The sequence below is a fragment of the Helianthus annuus genome, chromosome 11, assembly GCF_002127325.2.
Source record: "Helianthus annuus cultivar XRQ/B chromosome 11, HanXRQr2.0-SUNRISE, whole genome shotgun sequence".
Classification (NCBI taxonomy): Eukaryota; Viridiplantae; Streptophyta; class Magnoliopsida; order Asterales; family Asteraceae; genus Helianthus; species Helianthus annuus.
In genome coordinates, this window is record NC_035443.2 from 188,248,047 (window position 1) to 188,270,156 (window position 22,110).

The following is a 22,110-nucleotide window of genomic DNA, read 5'->3' on the forward strand; positions in this document are numbered from 1 at the left end:
ATTTTAATACTATTATACTACATGTTTTTTTTTTCGTATTTTAGTACTATGTATACAATCTAACTCATTATAGCAATCATACGTTCATCTGGTAACGAATCTAGAAGAAACATTAGGGGTATCCCAAAGAAAATTTGTTGTAAACTGTGGCAGCTTTAGAAAAAACAAATCCACACTGACAGATATGCGTAAAACCAAACAAAAAAATTGGCATTTCACCAAGAAAGTTAAGGGTGGACCCCTCAAACTCTCCGTTCATTGTTATTGTAACACACTATTTTACCATCTTAATTGTTAAACATCTAACATTGCATCCTAAATATGGCAAACAAATTGAAAGCTGTATGATATAATAAATAAAAATTTTGGGAAAATTTTGTATTAAATAAGTAATATGTATATGTAATATGTTTGGTAACTATTTATATAACATTTAATCTTTTTATAATAGGAAGTGGAAGAGATATGAGAATACAACTATTCTTTGGTTGTACAATTTCCATTAATGTTCATTGAAAAATTCTATTAATCATGTGGTTGGCTACATGTACACGAAGAGTTTACCTATTTTTAAAGGTAAATTTCATTCACCACGACCCCCTAAAAGAAAAAAGGGGGCAACAAAAACATGTTAGAGGTAAACTATATCAAAAACTATACAATCTTAAATTTACACCGATCGCGGACTAAAACTTCAACCGTGTGAACCAAAAAAAAAAAAAAAAAACAAGGCTTTTGATCTTATCCATAATCTGCTCCACTTAGATTTCCTTGTTTGAAAACCGTTTCTTGTTCCGTATTTACCATATACACCACAATTGTGCCATAAAAAAATTATACATCACTAGGAGAGTGTGGAAAGTTTTATGTTATTAGTAATTTCTAATTTTATCAACAGTTTATAGTTTTTAATTTTTTATAGCTAATTTTTTTTCCTCCATATTATTGCTTAAAGGAGGAGCAAACACAACGTCCAAATACGACCCAAGTAATTGCTAAACCTAAGGAAGCATTGGAGCTTCAATCAACGCATGAAATTCTAGTAAGACCCTCATGTTTTTCCTTTCATCATTCTCTTATATTAATTAGTTGCACTTATCATTAACACACAAGTTGGTTATAAATATATTTAAAAGATATAAAATATTACATAATTTATTAAGGATATCCATGAAATCGTAGAAGTTTATATATGATCTGAACAAAAGTTAAGTGATGCAAAAGATATATAGTTAATAGGTTGTGTGTATTTGTCTAGGTTACGCTGTAGAAATCTAGCCAGTATCACGCTTTTAATCTTTTATACGACATGTATGTGAAGTCCACGAACCCAGTCTTTAACCGTATAATCTATCCATTGTTGCCCATTCATATCACCGGTTAATAATATTATACGGGTTCTAGGATAAAACATTTTTTGTTATAAAGTTTTACCTCTGGTGTTGGTGACTCAGGTCGGGTTTGCCTTGATATTCCACCGTATTCACAATCTCGAAACTCATCACCTAAGCCTCCACTTAATTATAATTTCTAAATCTTATTACTAATTGTTTAATATTTTTTTATTCACCCCATATAATACAAGGGTCTTTAACCTTATATATATATATACATATATATATATATAGGCTTTGGTTCAAAGGAGAACCACCATAAGTTGCGAGAACCGCGAGAACTAGGCCATCCAAAAGGTTTTTCCGAATTATTTTTTCACAAAAGTCGTAAAAATAATCACTTGTTTCAGCAAAATAAGAAAAATTGAAAAAAAAAAAGTCGCACACCCACATTTTTACATGAGAGGTAAAAAAATATTTATTTTCTTCCAAAATTTACGTTTGTCGTACAAAAACTTGCTTGAGTCAAAACTACCGACTCTTTTTTAAATTTTTTTAAATCTTATTACTAATTGTTTACATTTTTTTCATCTACGTTTGTGTAAAAAAAACTTGGCCCAAATCGCGCCGGATCAAATAGTTCTCGCGGTTCTCGCAACTCAAGGTGGTTCTCATTTTAATCTTTCCCTATACATACATATATATATATATATATATATATATATATATATATATATATATATAAGGGAGGGTTCAAGAAAAACTCCTTTTATTGCGAGAACACGAAAACTCGTAAAAACGCTTAAAAAACACAACAAATATATTTCTTTAACATTTTTTAGCTGTAAATCTAATATTTTAAAATACAAAAAAAAAACAAATTTGTATTACACATGTGCAACACTACAAAAAACACCTAAACACCGGCCAACCCCCTACCCCCCCCCCCCCACCCCAAAAAAAAATTAAAAAAAAACCTAAGTTAAAAGAAAATTTTAGGGATGAGCCTAGGTAAAAAAAAATTAGGCAAATTGGATTTAAATAATCCCCACTTACTCAATTTGGCCGATAATAATCCCAACTCAGTTATTGGCTGATAATAATCCGAACTGGTCTACTTTTGGCCGATAATAGTCCGTCGTTAAAAATAGCTTAATGGAGTTATGCTTTTTTCCGAATTACAAACCGATGTTTTAGGGCTTTTGATTAGAACGAGGACAAGAGTTTATTGATGTAAAATTTACCTCGAAATACTACCCCAAACGACAAAAACGGTGCTTCAATTCGGGTGTTTAAACTTCCAATTAACAAAAATCAAGCCGTTTGAAGCACCGTTTCGAGGTAAGTTTTACATAAATCGACTCGTATCTTCGTTGTAATCAAAATCCATAAAATATCGGTTTGTAATTCGGAAAAAAGCATAACTCCGTTAAGCTATTTTTAACGGCGGACTATTATCGGCCAAAAGTAGACCAGTTCAGATTATTATCGGCCAATAACTGAGTTGGGATTATTATCGCCCAAATTGTGTAAGTTGGGATTATTTAAATCCAATTTGCCAAAAAATTAAGATATTACTAAAATTTTCTTTTAGATCTGCACTGGCCAACAACACCCACCAATTATAAACTCTCTTGTTTCTCTTGTTTCTACCCACCAAAACACATAAAAACGTATAGCTTAAAATTAGTTTTACCCATTTTTAAGTTGAGTTAAGGTTTGCAACGATAGCATGACGTAAGGAAATAAAAACTCTTCACGTACTCAAGGGTCGCTGATTGCAACTTGAACTCCCACATTGGTTTTGAAGATGTATTTTCTGTAATAACCATGTTATCTCGATCCATTGGTCCATTGTTAATATTTAATTGATCACCACTAATAATCAATTGACCATTAAACTGCCACATAAAACCTTCAAATTTGTACCCTGAGCAATAACAATAGAACTATTCAAAACAAAAACTATTGAATTCAACCATTGAACAGATTGCAACATTCTGTTACCTCCAAAAAGCCAAAACTCAAAACGACGAATATATATCAGATGGCAAAAACGCCCCACATTCTACGCGGCTTAATTCTTTTCTCTAGGTTTACTTTCATGAAAGAGTTTTTTTCTGTTCAAATTTGAACTCAAAATAATAACGCATATAAAGCTGCATTTTAGTTGAGGACAAATTAAATAGGTTAAGCTCTTTGAAAATTATTGGGGCTGCAAGCTTTCTGTTTACTTTCAGAAAATGATTTGTTTCACTTTTAACTCATATTGGCATGGAATTATTTCAAGAAATTGGACGCGATAGATAGTGCTTTTCAAAATGTTGAAACTTGAAGGATGAATGTAGAGTAAAATGCCCGGATAGTCCTTGTGGTTTTGTAAAATAACACATATAGTCCCTAACTTTTGAAAATTACACCGGTGCTCCCTGTGGTTTGACGAGTTGTTACTCGGATAGTCCTTGGAGTGGATGTCCGTTTGTTTTCACCGTTAAATCCATGTTAAATTACCAAAATGCACTTACTATTAAATTAAAACACATTATCACACACATACATACAAATATACAATACAATCTTCATAGAAACCCTACTTCGCCTCTGTAACAACCCACATCTTTGCCCTAACTATGGCCGATCGAAGAGACAGAGATCGAGACAGAGACAGAAAACGAGACAGAGATGACGGTGACCGTCCCCGACACCACCATCTCGACCATGACCATTCCCACCACACTAGACCACGAACCGGTTCCCCTGACCACCGCCGGTCACATTCTCGCTCCACCGACATAAACCGTAGAAATACCCACCACCGTACACATAGAGGTGAGTGTGTAGATGTGTGGATCTTGATGACGAACGGATTGATTGTCATAAAACATAGGATCGAAGCGAGTACGAGAGTGATCAATAAGAGGATGTATGTTGAAGGTGTGAAGGATGATTTTTGGGGTGGTTTTCAAGTTGAAGAGGAGGACAAATTGAGGGTGATTCTTGATGGATTTGGGTTTCACCATTAGAGCTGATTAAGAGAGACTGAAGGGGATGTGTGTGTGTAACGTAAAATTGAATGGGGGTGGGGACAATCACGTCTTTAAGATGGATGATGATTTTTAATTGATGTTGTTTTAAACATTTACATCATGTTATTGTTGGGTGTGGGGTAAATAAGTAATTTTACATGGATTTAACGGAGAAAACTAACGGACACCCACTCCAGGGACTATCTGAGTAACAACTCGTCAAACCACAGGGAGCACCAGTGTAATTTTCAAATGTTGAGGACTATAGGTGTTATTTTACAAAACCACAGGGACTATTCAGGCATTTTACTCATGAATATATATAGGGTAGGGCTAGGTAGAAAACCCTAAAAATTTGAGAAAACCCAACCTCCCGACTTTTTTTTTTTGAAAAAAATAACACATGTAATATACATGTTTTTAAGAGTTTTGAGCCAAAAAAATCAAAAAAGCGCCGAGTGGTTTTTTTTTTTTTAAATAAACAAGTTTCAGCACTTTTTTTGTCTAACACATGTTAGTGACGAAAGTTGCTGAAACTTGTTTATTTTTTTTAAAAACATCCACTCGGCGCTTTTTTGATTTTTTTGACTCAAAACTCTTAAAAACATGTATATTACATGTGTTATTTTTTTCAAAAAAAAAGGTCGGGAGGTTGGGTTTTCTAGGGTTTTCTCAAATTTCTAGGGTTTTCTATCTAGCATTGTCCTATATATATATATATATATATATATATATATATATATATATATATATATATATATAGGATTAGGTTCAAACGTGAACAAAATCCCAAGAGTGAACTGCGTGAACTGATCTGGGCCCTTCATTTTTATGATCTTGAGATTAAAGTGAGTGGCATGATGGTAATTATTTGGTTAACTTTTTCCATTTAATTAAATACAAAAAGGGTATATGTGTAATTTCAATCTTAAATTGATTGCATAAATCTCTCACAAATCAAGTAATTAATTATCCTCTTAAATTGATTTCATAAATCTCTCACAAATCAAATCAATGATTAGGAAAAATGTAACTTAATTCAATTATTAAAATAATTATTTGTTTAAATGCGATGTACACATGTGTATTCTGATTTTGCCCTCTATTTAATGCGATGTACACATGTGTATATCGTCTATTTTTGTGATATCTCAGAATGTTTTTTGTATTAAATGTTGATGTACACCTGTGAATTACTATACACATATGTACGATGCTGAGTACACATGTGTACTGTTCTATTTATATCCAAGTATACATGTGTATACCGTTGAAATATGAAGGTTACGTGGATCTTAAAAATCAAAATTTGAATTCAGGTGATGAAATCTGAAATAAAAATTAAAATTGAAATCTGGTGATTTGTTGTTTGTTTTGATAATTATCTTATTAATAAATAAACATAATGTGGATAATGAATTTAAATTAGGAAAGATGTAACTTAATTCAATTATTAAAATAATGACTTAAATCTAATTTTTAATATAATTACAATCCTACCCTTAACAACTAAAAAGGAAATCAAGGGTCCATATTTGTTCACGCAGTTCACTCTTAGGAGGTTGTTCACGATGGAACCCTACCCTATATATATATAGGGCCATGATCATTTCAGAACAATAAATATTTACAGAACTCGCAGAACTCCTAATAAACAATATTTTTATTTTTATGTTTAGGATAATTTTATCATTTATTATGTGTATATATTTTAGCTAAAAAATATTAATTTTTTTTTTTGTGTTTTTAGCTATTTTTAGGCATTTTTGGTTGTCTTCACATTGGTTCTCGCGGTTCTCGCAATAAAGGGTGGTTCCTAACGGATCTTTGTGACATATATATATATATATATATATATATATATATATATATATATATATAGGATAATGCTAGATAAAAAACCCTAAAATTCTTAGAAAACTCTGGAAACCCAAATGGGAAGCCATTTTTACCCAACCTCCCGACATTTTTTTTTTTGAAAAAAATTACACATGTAATATACATGTTTTAGAGTGTTTTGGGCCAAAAAAACAAAAAAGCGCCGAAGGGATTTTTTAAAAAAAAATAAACAAATTTCAGCTCCTAACACGTGTTAAGCAAAAAATCCATAATTTCGCTGAAAATTGCTGAAACTTGTTTTTTTTTTTTAAATATCCCTTCGGCGCTTTTTTGATTTTTTTGGCCCAAAAGTCTTAAAAACATGTATATTACATGTGTTATTTTTTTCAAAAAAAAAAAATGTCGGGAGCTTGGGTTTTCTCGGGTTTTTTATATATATAGGGTTTTCTATCTAGCCCTACCCTATATATATATATATATATAGGACAGAGATCCGTTAGGAACCACCCTTTATTACGAGAATATATATATAGGACAAAGATCCGTTAGGAATCACCCTTTATTGCGAGAACCAATGTGAACACAACCAAAAATGCCTGTTTTTTTTTCGGGGGGGGGGGGGGGTGGGGGGGTTAGGTTTGTTTTAACCATTTTAGGTTGTGTTCACATTGTTTCTCGCGGTTCTCACAATAAAGGTGGTTCTCGCATGAACCTTACCATATATATATATATATATATATATAGGGGAGAGTTCATTGAGGAACACTAAAAAGTGGGGAACGAGGGAACACTCTTAAAAATTATACTTAACATGTTAAAAAAAATGTTTTTCTATTTTTTTTCAGCGCTTTTTCTTATAAATACAAGTAGAAACATTTTTGATAAAAAAAATCAAAAACTAAAAATATAAAAAAAAATGTTTAAAAAACAGTTATATCTTATAGAATTAACTTAATATGTTAAAAATAATTTTTTTTTTAAATTTTTCAGCGCTTTTCTTTATAAAAAAGAGGAGAAACTAGTCTAGCAAAAAAAATTATTTTTTCTAAAAAAACATTTTTAGCCTTTTTTAATTGTTTTTTTAATATTTTTTGTTTTTGATTTTTTTATTAAAAATACTTCTACAAGTATATATAAGGAAAAGCGCCGAAAAAGATTTTTAAAAAAAATTATTTTAACATGTTAAGTTAAATTTTTAAGAGTGTTCCCCTGTTCCCCACTTTTTTAGTGTTCCCCAATGAACCTCGCACTATATATATATATATATATATATATATATATATATATATATATATATATATATATATATATATATATATATATATATATATATATATATAGGTTTAGGATCCTGTACAAAGTGCTTAATTTGTAAGAAGTGTAAGAAATATTCCTGGAATGACAAGTGTCCATCCTCTTAATTAATTCAAAAGGGTAGTTTTGTAATTGTACATTTTTGTCATTTAATTCAAATTCATCATAACTGATCCAAAAATAACCGTCCATGAGATTGTTTAGGGATTTGAACGAATTTTGTAATTTCCACACGATTGTGTTATACGTATCTTTCAATCATCATTAATTATAAATACATAAAGGATTATCAAATCGATATCCCCATTCCAGTTGTTTAACGTCTGCGCCTTTTTTCGATTCTGGTGTTTTATATCAATTTCAATGGAGTCCAGCGATGCAGGTTAATGTGTATCATAGTGTTTTATTCTAGTGTTCTATTAAGTTGTATGGTGTTATATTCATAGAAGGTTGCTGGGGATTCCAGATAAAACACCATGACTTGAATCATGGCGTGGTGTTTTATCTAGTGACATTGTTCATGGCATAGTGTTTTAAACATCTGGAGACAAAACACCACGCCATGAACAATGTCTCCAGATAAAACACCACGACATGAATAATGTCTCCAGATAAAACACCACACCATGAACAATGTCTCCAGATAAAACACCACGCTATGAACAATGTCTCCAGATAAAACACCACGCCATGAATAATGTCTCCTGATAAAACACCATGACTTGAATCCTAGTCATGGTGTTTTAAAATCTGGGAATGTTTTGTATTTATAAAACACTACACCATGAACAATGTCTCCAGATAAAACACCACGCCATCAACAATGTCTCCAGTTAAAACACCATGACTTGAATCTGCGATTACGTTTTAAAAATCTGGGAATGTTTTAAAGTATGAAGAAATTCGCTGATTTTTTTTGGAGATTGATGGCGGTTACATATAATTCGCTGATTTTTAGGAGTTTGATGGGTGGTTTTGAAACGGTTACCATATTTGAAATGTTGGAAAAGTCACTATTGCCCTTCAATTTTTACATAAGGTCCTTCTAATTAAAACACAATTTACATTTTATACCCTATTGATCTCAACCATTAGATCAAATATCCAATGGTTTAAAACACTTCTTACCCTTCTTACATTTTAGACACTTTTTACCATATCCCTACCCTATATATATATATATATATATATATATATATATATATATATATATATATATATATATATATATATATATATATATATATTGCGATGAAATTCGTAAAAAGAGGTAAACAATCAAATGTGATAACCAATCAGATGCAATAAACCATAAGGATTTGCTATTATGTAATGCAATTGATAAACCTTAAAAGGGTTGAGACAATTCGAGTCAAAGAGGAGAGAACATCAATCAAAATTAAAACAGGCTATAAACAATTCATATAATGAAAAGATGCAGAATGATCACTAAGTCAAAATTCCCCGAAGTTGAGTATACATGATATTTTTACTATAAGTTAGTAAAGTTGCCTTATAGCATACAATTTATTAGTGCATCTCAAAATAAATTAAAACAAGAAAAAGAAAAAAATAGATATAAAACTTACATTGGGTCCCATCATCTCACCAAATACACCATTCTTTACCAAGTGCACTCCCCTCAAATGCAAACCGCTCAAATGCTAGATCCACATAAGCCAAATGCAAGCTAAATGCTTTGCATTGGCCATGGTCTTATAAAGTTTTACCTCTCGTGTTGGTGACTCAGCTCAGGTTTACCTCAATATTCCACTGCATTCACAACCGAAACTCATCACCTTAGCCTCCATTTACCGCCAACAGCAGCCACCAATTATAAACTCTCCTGTTTTTCTTGTTTCTACCCACCAAATTTCTCTTGTTTCTACCCACCAAAACACACAAAAATGTAGAGCTTAAAATCAGTTTTACCCATTTTTCGTTTTTTTAACTTAAGTTTTCTAACAAGTAACAATAGCATGACCTAAGGCAATAAAAACTCTTTACGTACTCAAGGGTCGGTGATTGCACCTTGAACTCCCACATTGGTTTTGAAGATGTATTTTCTGTAATAACCATGTTATCTTAGTCCATCGGTCCACTCTTAATATTTAATTGATCACCACTGTTAATATTCAATTGACCATTAAACCTCCACATAAAATCTTCAAATTTGTATCCTGCGGCAATAACAGTAAACCTATTCAAAACAAAAATTATTGAATTTAACCATTGAACAGATTGCCCACATTCTGTTACCTCCAAAAGTCAAAAGTCAAAAGTCAAAACCCAAAACGATGAATATATATCAGATGACAAAAACGTCCCACATTCTACGCGGCTTAGTTCTTTTCTCTAGGTTTACTTTCATGAAAGCGTTTTTTTTTTTTTTTTTTTTTTTTTTTTTTTTTTTCTGTTCGAGTTTGAACTCAAAATAATAACGCATATAAAGCTCTATTTTACTTGAGGACAAAATAGGTTAAGCTCGTTAAAAGTTTTTAGGCTGCAAGCTTTCTGTATACTTTCGAAAATGGTTTGTTTCACTTTTAACTCAAATCTGCATGAAATAATTATAGAAATAAGTGAATATGATAAAGAGAATTGGGGTTTTCTTGTATTGAACAATGAAAATCAAATACATGGATAAATAGGAAACTGGTATGACAAATCCCGTGAATCACTCCTTCTAGTATGGAAGGGATTACCAACATAAAGGAAAAAATAAACTAATAAAAATATGAGATCCTATATTCCCCCCTCAAGATGGAGCATGCAAATTTGCAATGCCAATCTTGCCAAGAAGAAAGTTAAGCTGTTGTGCCGAGAGCCCTTTGGTAAGTAGGCCAGCTATTTGCATTTTGCTGCTAATGTTCATGGGAATAATTTCTTTGGACTCGACCCGTTCACGGACAAAATGACAATCCATTTCTACATGCTTGGTACGCTCATGGAAGACGGGGTTGTTGGCTATGTGACGAGCAGCCTGATTATCACAGAACAATGGCGTCGGTGGGGAAACATGGACTTGGAGTTCGCTGAGCAGCCAACGAACCCATATAATTTCACTAACCGTAGAGGCCATAGCTCTATATTCTGCTTCTGCTGATGAGCGCGAAACAACTGACTGCTTTTTTGTCTTCCAAGAAATAGGAGATCCTCCCAATAAAAGTAAGTACCCTGTACGGGAACGTCTATTATAGGGACAACCTAACCAATCTGAGTCACAGTAGGCTGTCAATACAGGGTCACCTGCCCGAGAAAGTAAAATACCCTGTCCTGGTGTAGTCTTCAAGTATCTGAGGACCCTATGAGCAGCTTCCAAATGATTGTTTCTTGGATCGGCAACAAACTGACTTAAGATATTAACGGAATACGTGATATCCGGTCTTGTTGCTTGAAGATATAAAAGGCGCCCAATCAGTCGACGGTATTGGTTGGCATCTACTTTCGGCTCGTTTTCTCCTTTATCTAGTTTCAATCCTTGCTCCATAGGAGATGAGCTCGGTTTGCAACCGAATTTCCCACTATCCTTCAAGATGTCCAATGTGTATTTTCGTTGGCTTAGAACAAGGCCCTCGTTTGTTTTGGCCACCTCTATGCCAAGAAAATACTTTAACTGACCAAGATCTTTGACACTGAACTGTTCATCAAGTTTCGTTTTAATTTCTTGAATCTTGGTGAGACTGTTTCCAGTAATAATGACATCATCAACATATATTAATACTACCACTGTGATGTTATCGGCTTCAAAGATAAATAATGAGTGATCGGCATGAGACTGCCTAAACCTTAGACTCAGGAGAAAGGTGGTGAACTTTTGGTACCAATTGCGTGAAGCCTGTTTTAAGCCATGTAGGGACTTTCTCAAGCGGCAAACACGGGTCTCATTTTCATCAGAGAAACCTTGAGAAATCTTCATGTACACTTCTTCATCAAGATCTCCATGCAAGAAGGCGTTGTTTACATCGAGTTGATGAATAATCCAACTCTTCTTTACAGCCACGGCTAGTAACGTTCGCACCGTAACCAATTTAGCCACGGGTGCAAATGTGTCATGATAGTCAACCCCATCCATTTGAGTAAAACCCTTTGCAACAAGACGTGCCTTGTACCTTTCAACTTCACCGTTTGGTTTGAATTTGATTTTGTAGACCCATTTCGAGTCGATTGCCTTCTTTCCTTTGGGCAATTGTTCCAAGGTCCAAGTTCCATTTCTCTCTAGGGCCTTGATTTCCTTTTGCATAACTTCACACCAACGAGTATCCTGTGCAGCTTGTTTGAAATCATCAAAAATGATAGCCGTCAAGAAAGCCTTGTGATTAGCGTTAAAATTATCATAAGATACAAAATTAGAGATAGGATAGTCTACCTTGGAGGTGCCTTGATTGGATGTTGAAGCTGGGTGTTTGACCGAAGGGGGAACTTGAACTATGAAGTCTTTAAACCTTGAAGGTTGAGTTCGTGTTCGAGTAGGTCTTGCTTCAGTTCGTATTCCGGGTTCTTCATCAATAATATTTTCCTCAATGTTTTCTTGACCAACTTCAATGTGATTAATATTCTCTTGAGGACTATTGGGCTCATGACCAAAGCCCGTGTTATCTGACTCATCGGGCTGGACATTGGCCTGATCAGTCTGGGCCTCGGCCTGGTCCATCATTTGGCTTAGACATTGGTCTGGGCGTTGATTCTTATGGCCCACTGCTTGATCCGGGTTTGTGACACTGTGTTGGGCTTCGGTTTCATTAATGTTGATTGGGCCTTGCCTTTGATGACAATGACAATCATGGACAACGGTTGGTTCTTCATGTTCATCACTATCAGTGATTTTCATGCCCTTAAAGGGAAAATTTTCTTCATGGAATATGACATCTCTACTAATAATAATCTTTTTAGTTTTGAGATCAAGTATTTTATACCCTTTTGTCCCACCGGGGTATCCAAGAAATACTCCCGGTTTCCCCTTTCTTCGAACTTATCTCCCTTGGTGTCGGTGTTTTTAAAATAGGAGAGACACCCAAAAACCTTTAGGAAGGCATAATCCAGTTTCTCATTCCATATCATCTCGAAAGGGGTTTTGTTTTTAATGACTTTCGACGGAAGTCGATTAATAACGTACGCCGCGGTTAAAACACATTCACCCCAAAATTTCTTAGGGAGGTTGGCACCGATTCTTAAGGCACGTGCCGTCTCAAGAAGGTGCCTATGCTTTCTTTCAACAACGCCGTTTTGTTGAGGGGTATGTGGGCATGAAGTTTCTAACAAAATTCCTTTTTCATTGTAAAATTCTAACATGTTGTTAGAAGTGAATTCCCCACCATTATCACATCAAACCCTTTTAATTGGCTTTTCAAATTGCACTTCAACCATCTTATAGAAATTTTTGAGACATTGGCTAGCATCACTTTTATGTTTTAGGAGAAAAATCCAAACGGCCCTACTAAAGTCATCAACTATCGTAAGAAAGTAGTTGGCTTTAGTGTATGACTGCACCCGATAACCTCCCCAAATATCACAATGAATCAACTCAAAACACGCAGTAGTTTTAATGAAACTAGAACGAAAAGGCAATCTAGTATGTTTGGCTCTAGCACAAGAGTCACAAAAATTACCCAAATCAAGAGTACTAGTTTCGAGAAAATTTAATTTAGCGAGCTTTCCCTTTGAAGCGTGTCCAAGTCTTCTGTGCCATGTCTCGACCGTGGTAGCCATAGCCTTTCTTTCTTGAATCATCTTCATCCGGTACAGTCCCCCTTCGCATCTACCCGCACCAATCAAGTTCCTCCTCTGGAGACCCTGCATGATGCAAAAATTAGGAAAGATGGATATGCAACATTGAAGGTCGCGACTAAGGCGACTAACGGAAAGTAAGTTGCACTTGAAATCCGGAACATAAAGTACTCCATTTATTTTTGCTCCTCCTGGAAGGACATACTCCCCTTTTCCTTTAACAGGAATGGATTCCCCATTTGGAATGACAACATGAGGTTCAAAAGGAGTATTCCTTTGGTTAGCAAGAATGTTCGATAGGTAAGTAATGTACTCGGTACAACCCGAATCAAAGATCCACTCACCTTCTTCATCTTCCTTAAGTGCCATATTAGCAACTGGTTTCATACCTTCACTCTTACCGGCTCCACTGAATTTTTTTAGGAAGAGTTGATCCTCGTGACTCAAACCTGGAATCGGACTTGGTTCACTCTCCACGCATGCAGCCTTGACCTTTGCCTTTTCACCCTTCTTCCCGGGCCACCATTCCGGGTAACCGACCAACTTGAAACAACCTTCGCGTTTATGCCCATCTTTGTCACAAAAAGTGCAGTGTTCATTAACCTCCTTGCCGGTTTTAATTCCCTCCTTTTCTTTGTTTCGACCAGCAAACGACTTTTGTGACGGCCCGGTTTTCTTAATGTGGGTCTGAAACGCAGCGGAATCAACGTTCGTTTTCTTCCCCATGGATATAGCTCTTTGTTGCTCATCTTCTGAAACAAGGCGGTATGCCTCTCCTAGAGTGGGAGTAGGCTTCATGGCTAGTATTTGAGTCCTAATGGTGGAGAACTCACTGTCAAGATCAAGCAAAAATTCATACAACTTCTCTTTATCCTTTGAGTCTGTTAACCTTTTGCTCATCCCACAAGTACAGCCGGCGCAAGTGCACTTCGGAGTGGAGAAGACAGAACCCATCTCATCCCATAGTGTTCTTAGCCGAGTGTAATACGTGGAAATGGATGCGTTGTCTTGCCTCGTCGTGGTAAGGAGTTGCTTTATTTCATACGCTCTAGGCGCGCTTTCCTTTCCGAATCATTCACGGAGATCGCTCCATATCTCTCGGGCAGTATTAGCGTATTTCACGCTAATCCTAATCTCCTTCTCCATAGCCGCTGTCAGCCACCCCTTTATCATAGCATCGCATCGTAACCACGCCATGTGATTCGGATCCGTTTTTTCCGGTTTTTTAAGAGTTCCGTCCACAAACCCGATTTTGTTCTTAGCAAACAGAAAGTTTTCCATCTCCTGGAACCAGTCCAGGTAATTGTTGTCACTTAGAACATCATTTATGTGGATTTGTCTTGGGTAATCGGATGGATGAAGGTAGAAGGGAGAGGTGTGATCGATAGCCTCATTGTTGGTTTTGATGATTTGGTTGTTCACTGGTTGATCGTCCCCCATTGTAGAGGACGTGAAGGTGATGAGTTATTTAGGGTTTGGGAATGGACCGAGTAGGAAGACAACCTGCTCTGATACCATATAGAAATCAGTGAATATGATAAAGAGAATTGGGGTTTTCTTGTATTGAACAATGAAAATCAAATACAGGGATAAATAGGAAACGGGTATGACAAATCCCGTGAATCACTCCTTCTAGTATGGAAGGGATTACCAACATAAAGGAAAAAATAAACTAATAAAAATATGAGATCCTATAATAATTTCAAGAAATTGGACACGATAGGTAGTGCTTTCCAATAAGTCAAAACTTGAAGGTAAACAATCAAATATGATAAACAATTGGATGCAATAAACTATTAGGTTTTGCTATTATGTAATGCAATTGATAAACCTTGAAAGGGTTGAGATGATTTGATTGTCGTCAAAGAGGAGAGAACATCAATCAAAATTAAAATAGGCTATAAACAATTCATATTAATGGAATGAGGTAGAATGGGCACTAAGTCCAAATTCCCTAAAGATGAGTATACATGATATTTTTAGTTTCCTTGGGTATATATGAAATTTTCAATGTTATGCCTTAACGGAGTTAAACAAATGACGTAACTAATGGGACATTCAACTCTTAGACTTATTGTTTTTTTTTGTTCTTTTTTTTGGGGGGGGGGGTGGGGTGGGGTTTCCAAATGAGGCACACACCACAAAGGTGGGGGGTTATTGGGACCTTATGTGATATGTGGTATTGGGTATCATCAAATAGCCCCCCATCTGCCATCCACACCAAGCCCCTGCCCCCCCCCCCCCCCCCCCGCCTGCTATCCCCACCATGCGCGCCCACCCGTCGCAATATTCACGCTCGTCTTGTAGCTAATGTGACAGCACTGGCACCCCAATGAAGCCCAATAACACATAGCCTATTTACCTCTCTTCAAACATCCCTAGTCTACCTTGAAAACAAACAAACAAAGGGTATATTAAACTAACCTGTAAAGTTCTCTTATTCTTATTAAGTTGTCTTACAAAATTCTTGTTCCTATGCGTGTTATCATCTAATTATTTATAACATCTAATTTTTCACTTGATTTATGAATCAAGTTAAATAGGTTAGGTAATTTCAAGTATTGCAATAGATACTTCCTCAACTTCTCTTTTACAGTATTATTTAATTTTATTTAAACTACATAAAGATTAACATATATAATCCTCTTTCTTACCAACAATTAACTTAATTAGTTGGTCTAACAATTAACTTAAACACATATTAGTAACAACAATTTTAATTTTAGCAAATCTATTCTTAGGCCTATTATAGGCAACGAACAATAAATTTTACCAAGGTTAACCCATAAGATTTATATTGTTTTCATATTATCACCCAGTGTATCTGGGCCTTATTTAGTCATTGAGGTAACTATAAATGATTTGTGGGCTTGTAAAAAAGTGGTGGGCTGGACCATTGTAAGCCAACCAAATATAAAAGTAGGGCACATGAAACAATAGCAAAGCAGAGGTCGTTTGGGTTCCAGAGTCGAGTGACGGACGTGTGCTTACTTCAAATCTCACTGAAACTTTCACTGTGGTGCAAAGAGGGTGGAATTAGATATATTAACTACTCAATTTCTTTCAATTCCCTTCTCGTTTTTCTATCTTAGCTGTAACTCCCTTTTCACGTATTTAATTTGCAGGTGGGGAAGAACTTGGAACACTTGAAGATTCCTCTCACTCATATCCAATCAGCAACCCATTATTTCTCACAGGAATACAAAATTGTAAATTTCCCAGAAGAGGACTATGCTTTCTACAGAGCAGAACTCGAGCATTATGATAAAGAGAATCCATCATCCAAGAGACACAACACTGTACTTATCAAACGCTACCCCCCTTCTGGAAATCAGTGGTATGGAGAAAAAGAGTTTCTCACAGAAATAGAAATTCTTTCCGGTGGAGTTAAGCATCCCAACATAGTCAATATGCTTGGATTTTGTTTTGAAGAGTCTGAGATGATCCTTGTCATTGACAATTTTTCTAATGGATTTCTTGGTGAGTATTTGGTAAACCTCAAAGACAAACGTGTTTTGACTTGGGAAAACCGTTTGAAAATCTGCATTGATGTTGCACACGCATTAAGGTACATTCATTATGAGATGGAAGACCAGAAGATGATAATAAACCATGATATATATAGGTACAACATTGGGTTGGACGAGAATTTCGAGGCAAAGATTGTTAACTTTTGGTGGTCCGTATTCTTGCCTCCAAATCAAGAAGATGAAGCTCTCTATCTCAATAATGGTATTTGCAGACTGTGCTACATAGATCCAGAATATGAGAAGACCCATAAGTTAAAAAAAGAATCAGATGTTTATGGTTTTGGAGTAGTCTTGTTTGAGATTCTTTGTGGGAAGTTAGCCGATGACCCAATTTACCTAAAGGAGAGTGACATAGGGCTGGCCCATGTAGCAAGACGAAGCTTCAGCACAAGATCACTAGAAGAGATGATAGATCCCGTAATAAAGGAAGAAATTGGTGAAAACAAATTTGTTCTAAATAGAGGACCCAACAAGGATTCTTTGCACACGTTTATTACAATTGCACACCAATGTGTGGCGGAAACTCAAGACCAACGCCCAACAATGAAAATCATAGTCAAGGAACTTGAGAAAGCATTATTCTTTCAAGTAAGTCACTGTTCTGAATTCAGTTTATCAATGCCTAGAAGTAATCTGTGTGATGGTTCACTGTTATATAGAAAACAAATTAGAATGCCTTATGAGGTTGGGTTCAAATTATATAAAATTCATTGTTAAAAATCCTTTCCAACTTATAATGTCTAGGATCAACCTATCAAGTTTACTTTTTAGACATTGTGGGAATTTATCAATCCTACCTTTTAGACTATTAAGTTAGGACCTTGCTAGAATTGCTTATACGTAAGTATAATAATAAATAAAAGTTCAATCCAAAACCTTTAGAAAACACAATACACTGCATATTTATAAGGGACATTTATCATCATATTAATAATATCATGTTGTTTAGTGTTTGTGATCAATGATGTGACCCAATTATCAATTTGCTCATCATTTATAGTTTTTCATAATATTTAGAAAAAGATAATACCAATTTAGTTTTCTATTACCACTTTATTAAAGTTATTAATATATTTATTTTATTTGGTGTGTCATGTTTGACAGAACAACAACAAGGATAACCCCAAAATGTCACTTGAAGAAATAAAACGGGTGACACAAAACTTTCACGATGACAATTTCATCGGTGGGGGAGGATTTGGTAAAGTCTACAAAGGAAACCTTCATGATGGAGATGGAATTAAAACCATTGTTGCAAAGCGATTGGATACAAGGTTTGGTCAAGGAGAACAACAATTCTTTAGTGAGCTCCAAATTCTTTTGGAGTATAATCATGAGAATGTCGTTCGTCTTGTAGGCTACTGTGATGAAACTGATGAAAAAGTCCTTATCTATGAGTATTTGTCCAAGGGAAGTCTTGATAGGTATTTGAATGATACTTCTCTTACATGGGTGAAACGACTTAATATATGCATTGATATTGCAAGAGCGTTGGATTTCCTACACGAAGGAGTAGGAAAACAAGCAAAGGTGATACATAGGGACATCAAAACTGAAAACATCCTGTTAAACAATGATTGGAAAGCAAAACTGGCTGATTTTGGGCTTTCGCTAATATGTTCAATAAATCAGGAAACAGACTATATCATCGATCATGCGTGTGGCACAAGAGGATACGTGGACCCACTTTATAGACAGTCGGGATTCCTAACCATAGAATCCGATATTTACTCGTTTGGTGTTGTTTTATTTGAGATTTTGTGCGGGAGATCAACGTTTGCAATTCACAAACATGAGGGTCACTATCTACCGGATTTCATTAAAAACAAATTTGAAGAAGGAAAGCATGCTGAGGTGGTGTTCGAACAAATAAGGGAACAAATCGTGCCACAATCGTTGACTACATTTCAAGAGGTTGCCTACCAATGCCTACATCTTGAAAGAGAAAAACGACCGACCACAAAAAAAGTTTTGGTAGAACTTCAGAAGGCATTGGAATTTCAAGTAAGTTAATGATCATTGTTATCATGTAACCTAGCCATGTTTGTCTAATGCATAAACCAAAGCTTTAACTTCTGTTCATTTAATACAATAAAAATTATGACTGGTAACTTTTTATACCATTATCCCAACTGAATTATAGAAAGCCCAGACACAGTTTCCTGGGGCTGCCAATCCTATTCTGTCATTTTCTAATCTCGATTTTAATTTTTGTTTGGCTTTCTCATTGCCCCAGTTGAATTCGGAGGTTTCCATAATTGAGACACAAGTAGTTGAACTATCAAGTGAATTGAACGATATGACCATGACTGGCAAATCTGAAAATTCTGAAATACGTAACAAGGAAAAGATGTTACTTGACCAAACCGATGACCAAGCTGAATCCGACTGTTGTAAGTTTGCTTTGTTATAAATATTTAAAATGATTTTATCATGTGGCGTTTAATTTGCTGACAACCTTGATATGTGAGTTCAGGAAAGTAAAGACTCTCAGGAAGGCTGCTACACCTTGTCGGCTGAGTATCTCATAAACAAATGCACGTATATGAAAAGGACGCTTAGTTGCAGGTACTTTTGGTTGGTGTGTTAGGGGTGGGTTGAATAATAGATTCGCGTTCATATGGGTCTTGTTTCATATATATGTTTAAACAGGCAAGTTGGATTGAGTTGCACACTTGCACTGTCTTTTTTTTTTTTTTTTGCATATAACAGGCAAGTTGGATTGATGCTTCTTTAGCTATAATGAATTTTCATTTAGTAAAAAAGGCATCAAATTTCGTTGTAGGTCCCGAAATAGAAGTGGACGCCCCTGAACTTGCTCATAATAATCTAGATTTTATCAGTGAATAATTTTGCCTCATAAATGTAGTTAAGAAATATGTAATCACGTGTAGATATCAGAAGGTAGAGGTGTACAAATCGGTTTTTTTTTGAAAAACCGGTCCGGTTTTTAACCGAACAGGTTTTTTTCATCCAAAACAAAAACCGGTTTTTTTTAATAACCGGTTTTGGTTACTAACCGGTTTTTCAAGTCCAAAACAGTAACCGGTGTAACCGGTTGGGATCGGTTTTTAACTGGTTTATGCCAAAAAAACCGGTTTTAACCGGTTTTTTTTTTAAACCTATTTCGGTTATTGACCGGTTTTTCAGATCAAGAATAGTAACCAGTCACAAACCGCCGGTTCGGTTCGATTCTAAAACCGGTTTTAAAAAACCGGAAAAACCGGTTAAAAAAACGATCGGTTTTTTTGTACACCTCTATCAGAAGGTGATTGAGCTTCAAGCATAAGTACTTTTAGAACTTGAAAGTCAACCAGGTCCGGCACATATAATGAGTGAGAATACATTAAAGAACGGTGAGAATACATATATCAGAAAATTTCTAATATATACTGCTAAAATATAATTAATCCAGACTATGCATGGAAACTATATAACCAAGTGCTTCCTCCAAAGCATATAGTTGAGAATAAAAAGTAACACCAGTGTCAGACTATCGGAAGCCACTTCTGACCCGAACCAAAAGAACCCCTTAGTTTAAATAACCGATTCCAACCTGCACTCATCGCGGCCCCAACCGGTTCTGACCCGTCACCGCACCTCACACGACCGTCCGTTTTCCTAGATTTAGTTTTATCCACAAGTTTTCAATTTCATCAGGATCCATTTGTGGGTTTTTATTCAACTTCTAGAATATGAAAATTCCCTTGAAATCAAATCTATTTTCAAGCCCTATCCATACAGAACACCTATGTTATCGTGTTTCTTCCTTTTATTCTTGTTGATTACCGGATGCAAACACAATGTTAGTGAAGATTATTGTTTAACTACAGGTGATGCTCATTAGCCTGTTAACTTTGATTTTTTTTTATTGCAAAGCCTATTAACTTTGATTTTTTTTTTAATTGCAAAACTGCATAATTCATTCTGCGACAAAGATCAACTGATGCTCAACTTCATTTACATTCACTTATTTTGTTTAAGTTCAATCCAAAATGTATACAAATTATGCAGTTAAAATCAGAAAACAATATATCTATTTTGACTTGTCTAATAGTTGACGTATCTTTAGTCCACTTTGGTGAATAAGGTTCCCTTCCCCCACCTCCACATCACCTCCACCTCACCTCCTTCTTCTTCCCCTTCCTCTTCCCCCATCAAGGGGTATGGTCTCCCCATCCATCCCCTTCCAATAATATTAAGATAGAGAGAATCAAGAGATAAAATTTGATCGGGGCAGACGGGGAGGAGATCCCGTGGGCACCGAAATTGTTACGGTGGGGGTGGTGTTCCCCGTCATGGAAACCTTCAACCTCAGCATCCCGAGATCCTCCCCGAGACCACACCCCTTGGTCTTAGCTATGAAAGACTTCAGGGGAAAGTTAGTGACATGTGCGGGACCAAGTAAAAATGCAAAAGAAAAATGTATCATGAAAGAATTGATAAACTAATTAGAAAACAAGTACTGCATTGTAAATGGTTGCGGCGGCGCGGGTTTCCCACTAGTTTACTCTAATGCTTAAGAAATTGTTTGATGTGTAATTTGATTGTATGAAGATCATAACCCAATTCATAAAGAATAGGGTTCCAATTGCTTATACTTAATTTCTCCTTATTTTTGGGCCTTAAACGTGTAGAGCCCAACATGAAACCCCATCTACTATTCTCATCCATCTTCAATTACTTTACTGGCTCAACACGTTTTCAGGCCCAAAAACAAGGGGTGCGTAGTAGCAACATGTGTAAAATATCTTCAAAAATGAGACGCTTCTTATCACCATTGTAAAGTATGATTTTGTTTATTCATGTTTAATTTTAAAATATTTCATTAATTTATAATCATGCACTGATGAACACCACCTGTTTGATTAAATGCCTCTGTGAGTTATTGCTTCCCATTTGGTTCTTCTTTTCACTTGTTTTCTTTTGAACGGGTCATATAAAAGTTAAATTATTGATGGGTGAGAACTGTGATTAGATGGATTCAAAGTTCAAAAGTTGGTTGTTACACTTTGGGAAGTCAAACAGGTTTCATACCTTGTTATTAACTTTTGGTTAATTGTATGTTATCAAGTCAACTGTTAGATAACCTATGGCGTTATAGCCTAGTGGTATCTTGGGGGTGGGATAAGGCTTATGACCATTAGGTCATGGGTTCAATTCCCACAAAGGTGGTTTTCCCAGATTTATTGGGTTTCCTCCTGAATTGGTGTATGGGCATTATTGCCTAGTGGAGATGGATATGATCGGGTGGTTCTGCTGGTGGCACGATGATACTTCAGTGGTCCGTCAGTGATCCAACTTTGCCGTTCAAAAAAAAAAAAACTGTTAGATAGTCTT

General features: G+C 35.4%; 1 protein-coding gene across 1 annotated transcript in view; it reads left to right on the forward strand.

The window, feature by feature from the left end:
* LOC110891497 overlaps positions 1-19,607 on the forward strand; it is a 32,264-nt gene extending 12,657 nt beyond the window's left edge. Inside the window, exons 6-10 of the mRNA XM_035980395.1 lie at positions 956-1,042; positions 16,366-17,358; positions 17,875-18,774; positions 19,007-19,163; positions 19,247-19,607. Coding sequence (XP_035836288.1) covers positions 956-1,042; positions 16,366-17,358; positions 17,875-18,774; positions 19,007-19,163; positions 19,247-19,248 — 2,139 coding nt within the window. The 3' untranslated portion in view covers positions 19,249-19,607. The remainder of the gene's footprint in view (positions 1-955; positions 1,043-16,365; positions 17,359-17,874; positions 18,775-19,006; positions 19,164-19,246) is intronic.
* The last annotated feature ends 2,503 nt before the right edge of the window (positions 19,608-22,110 follow it).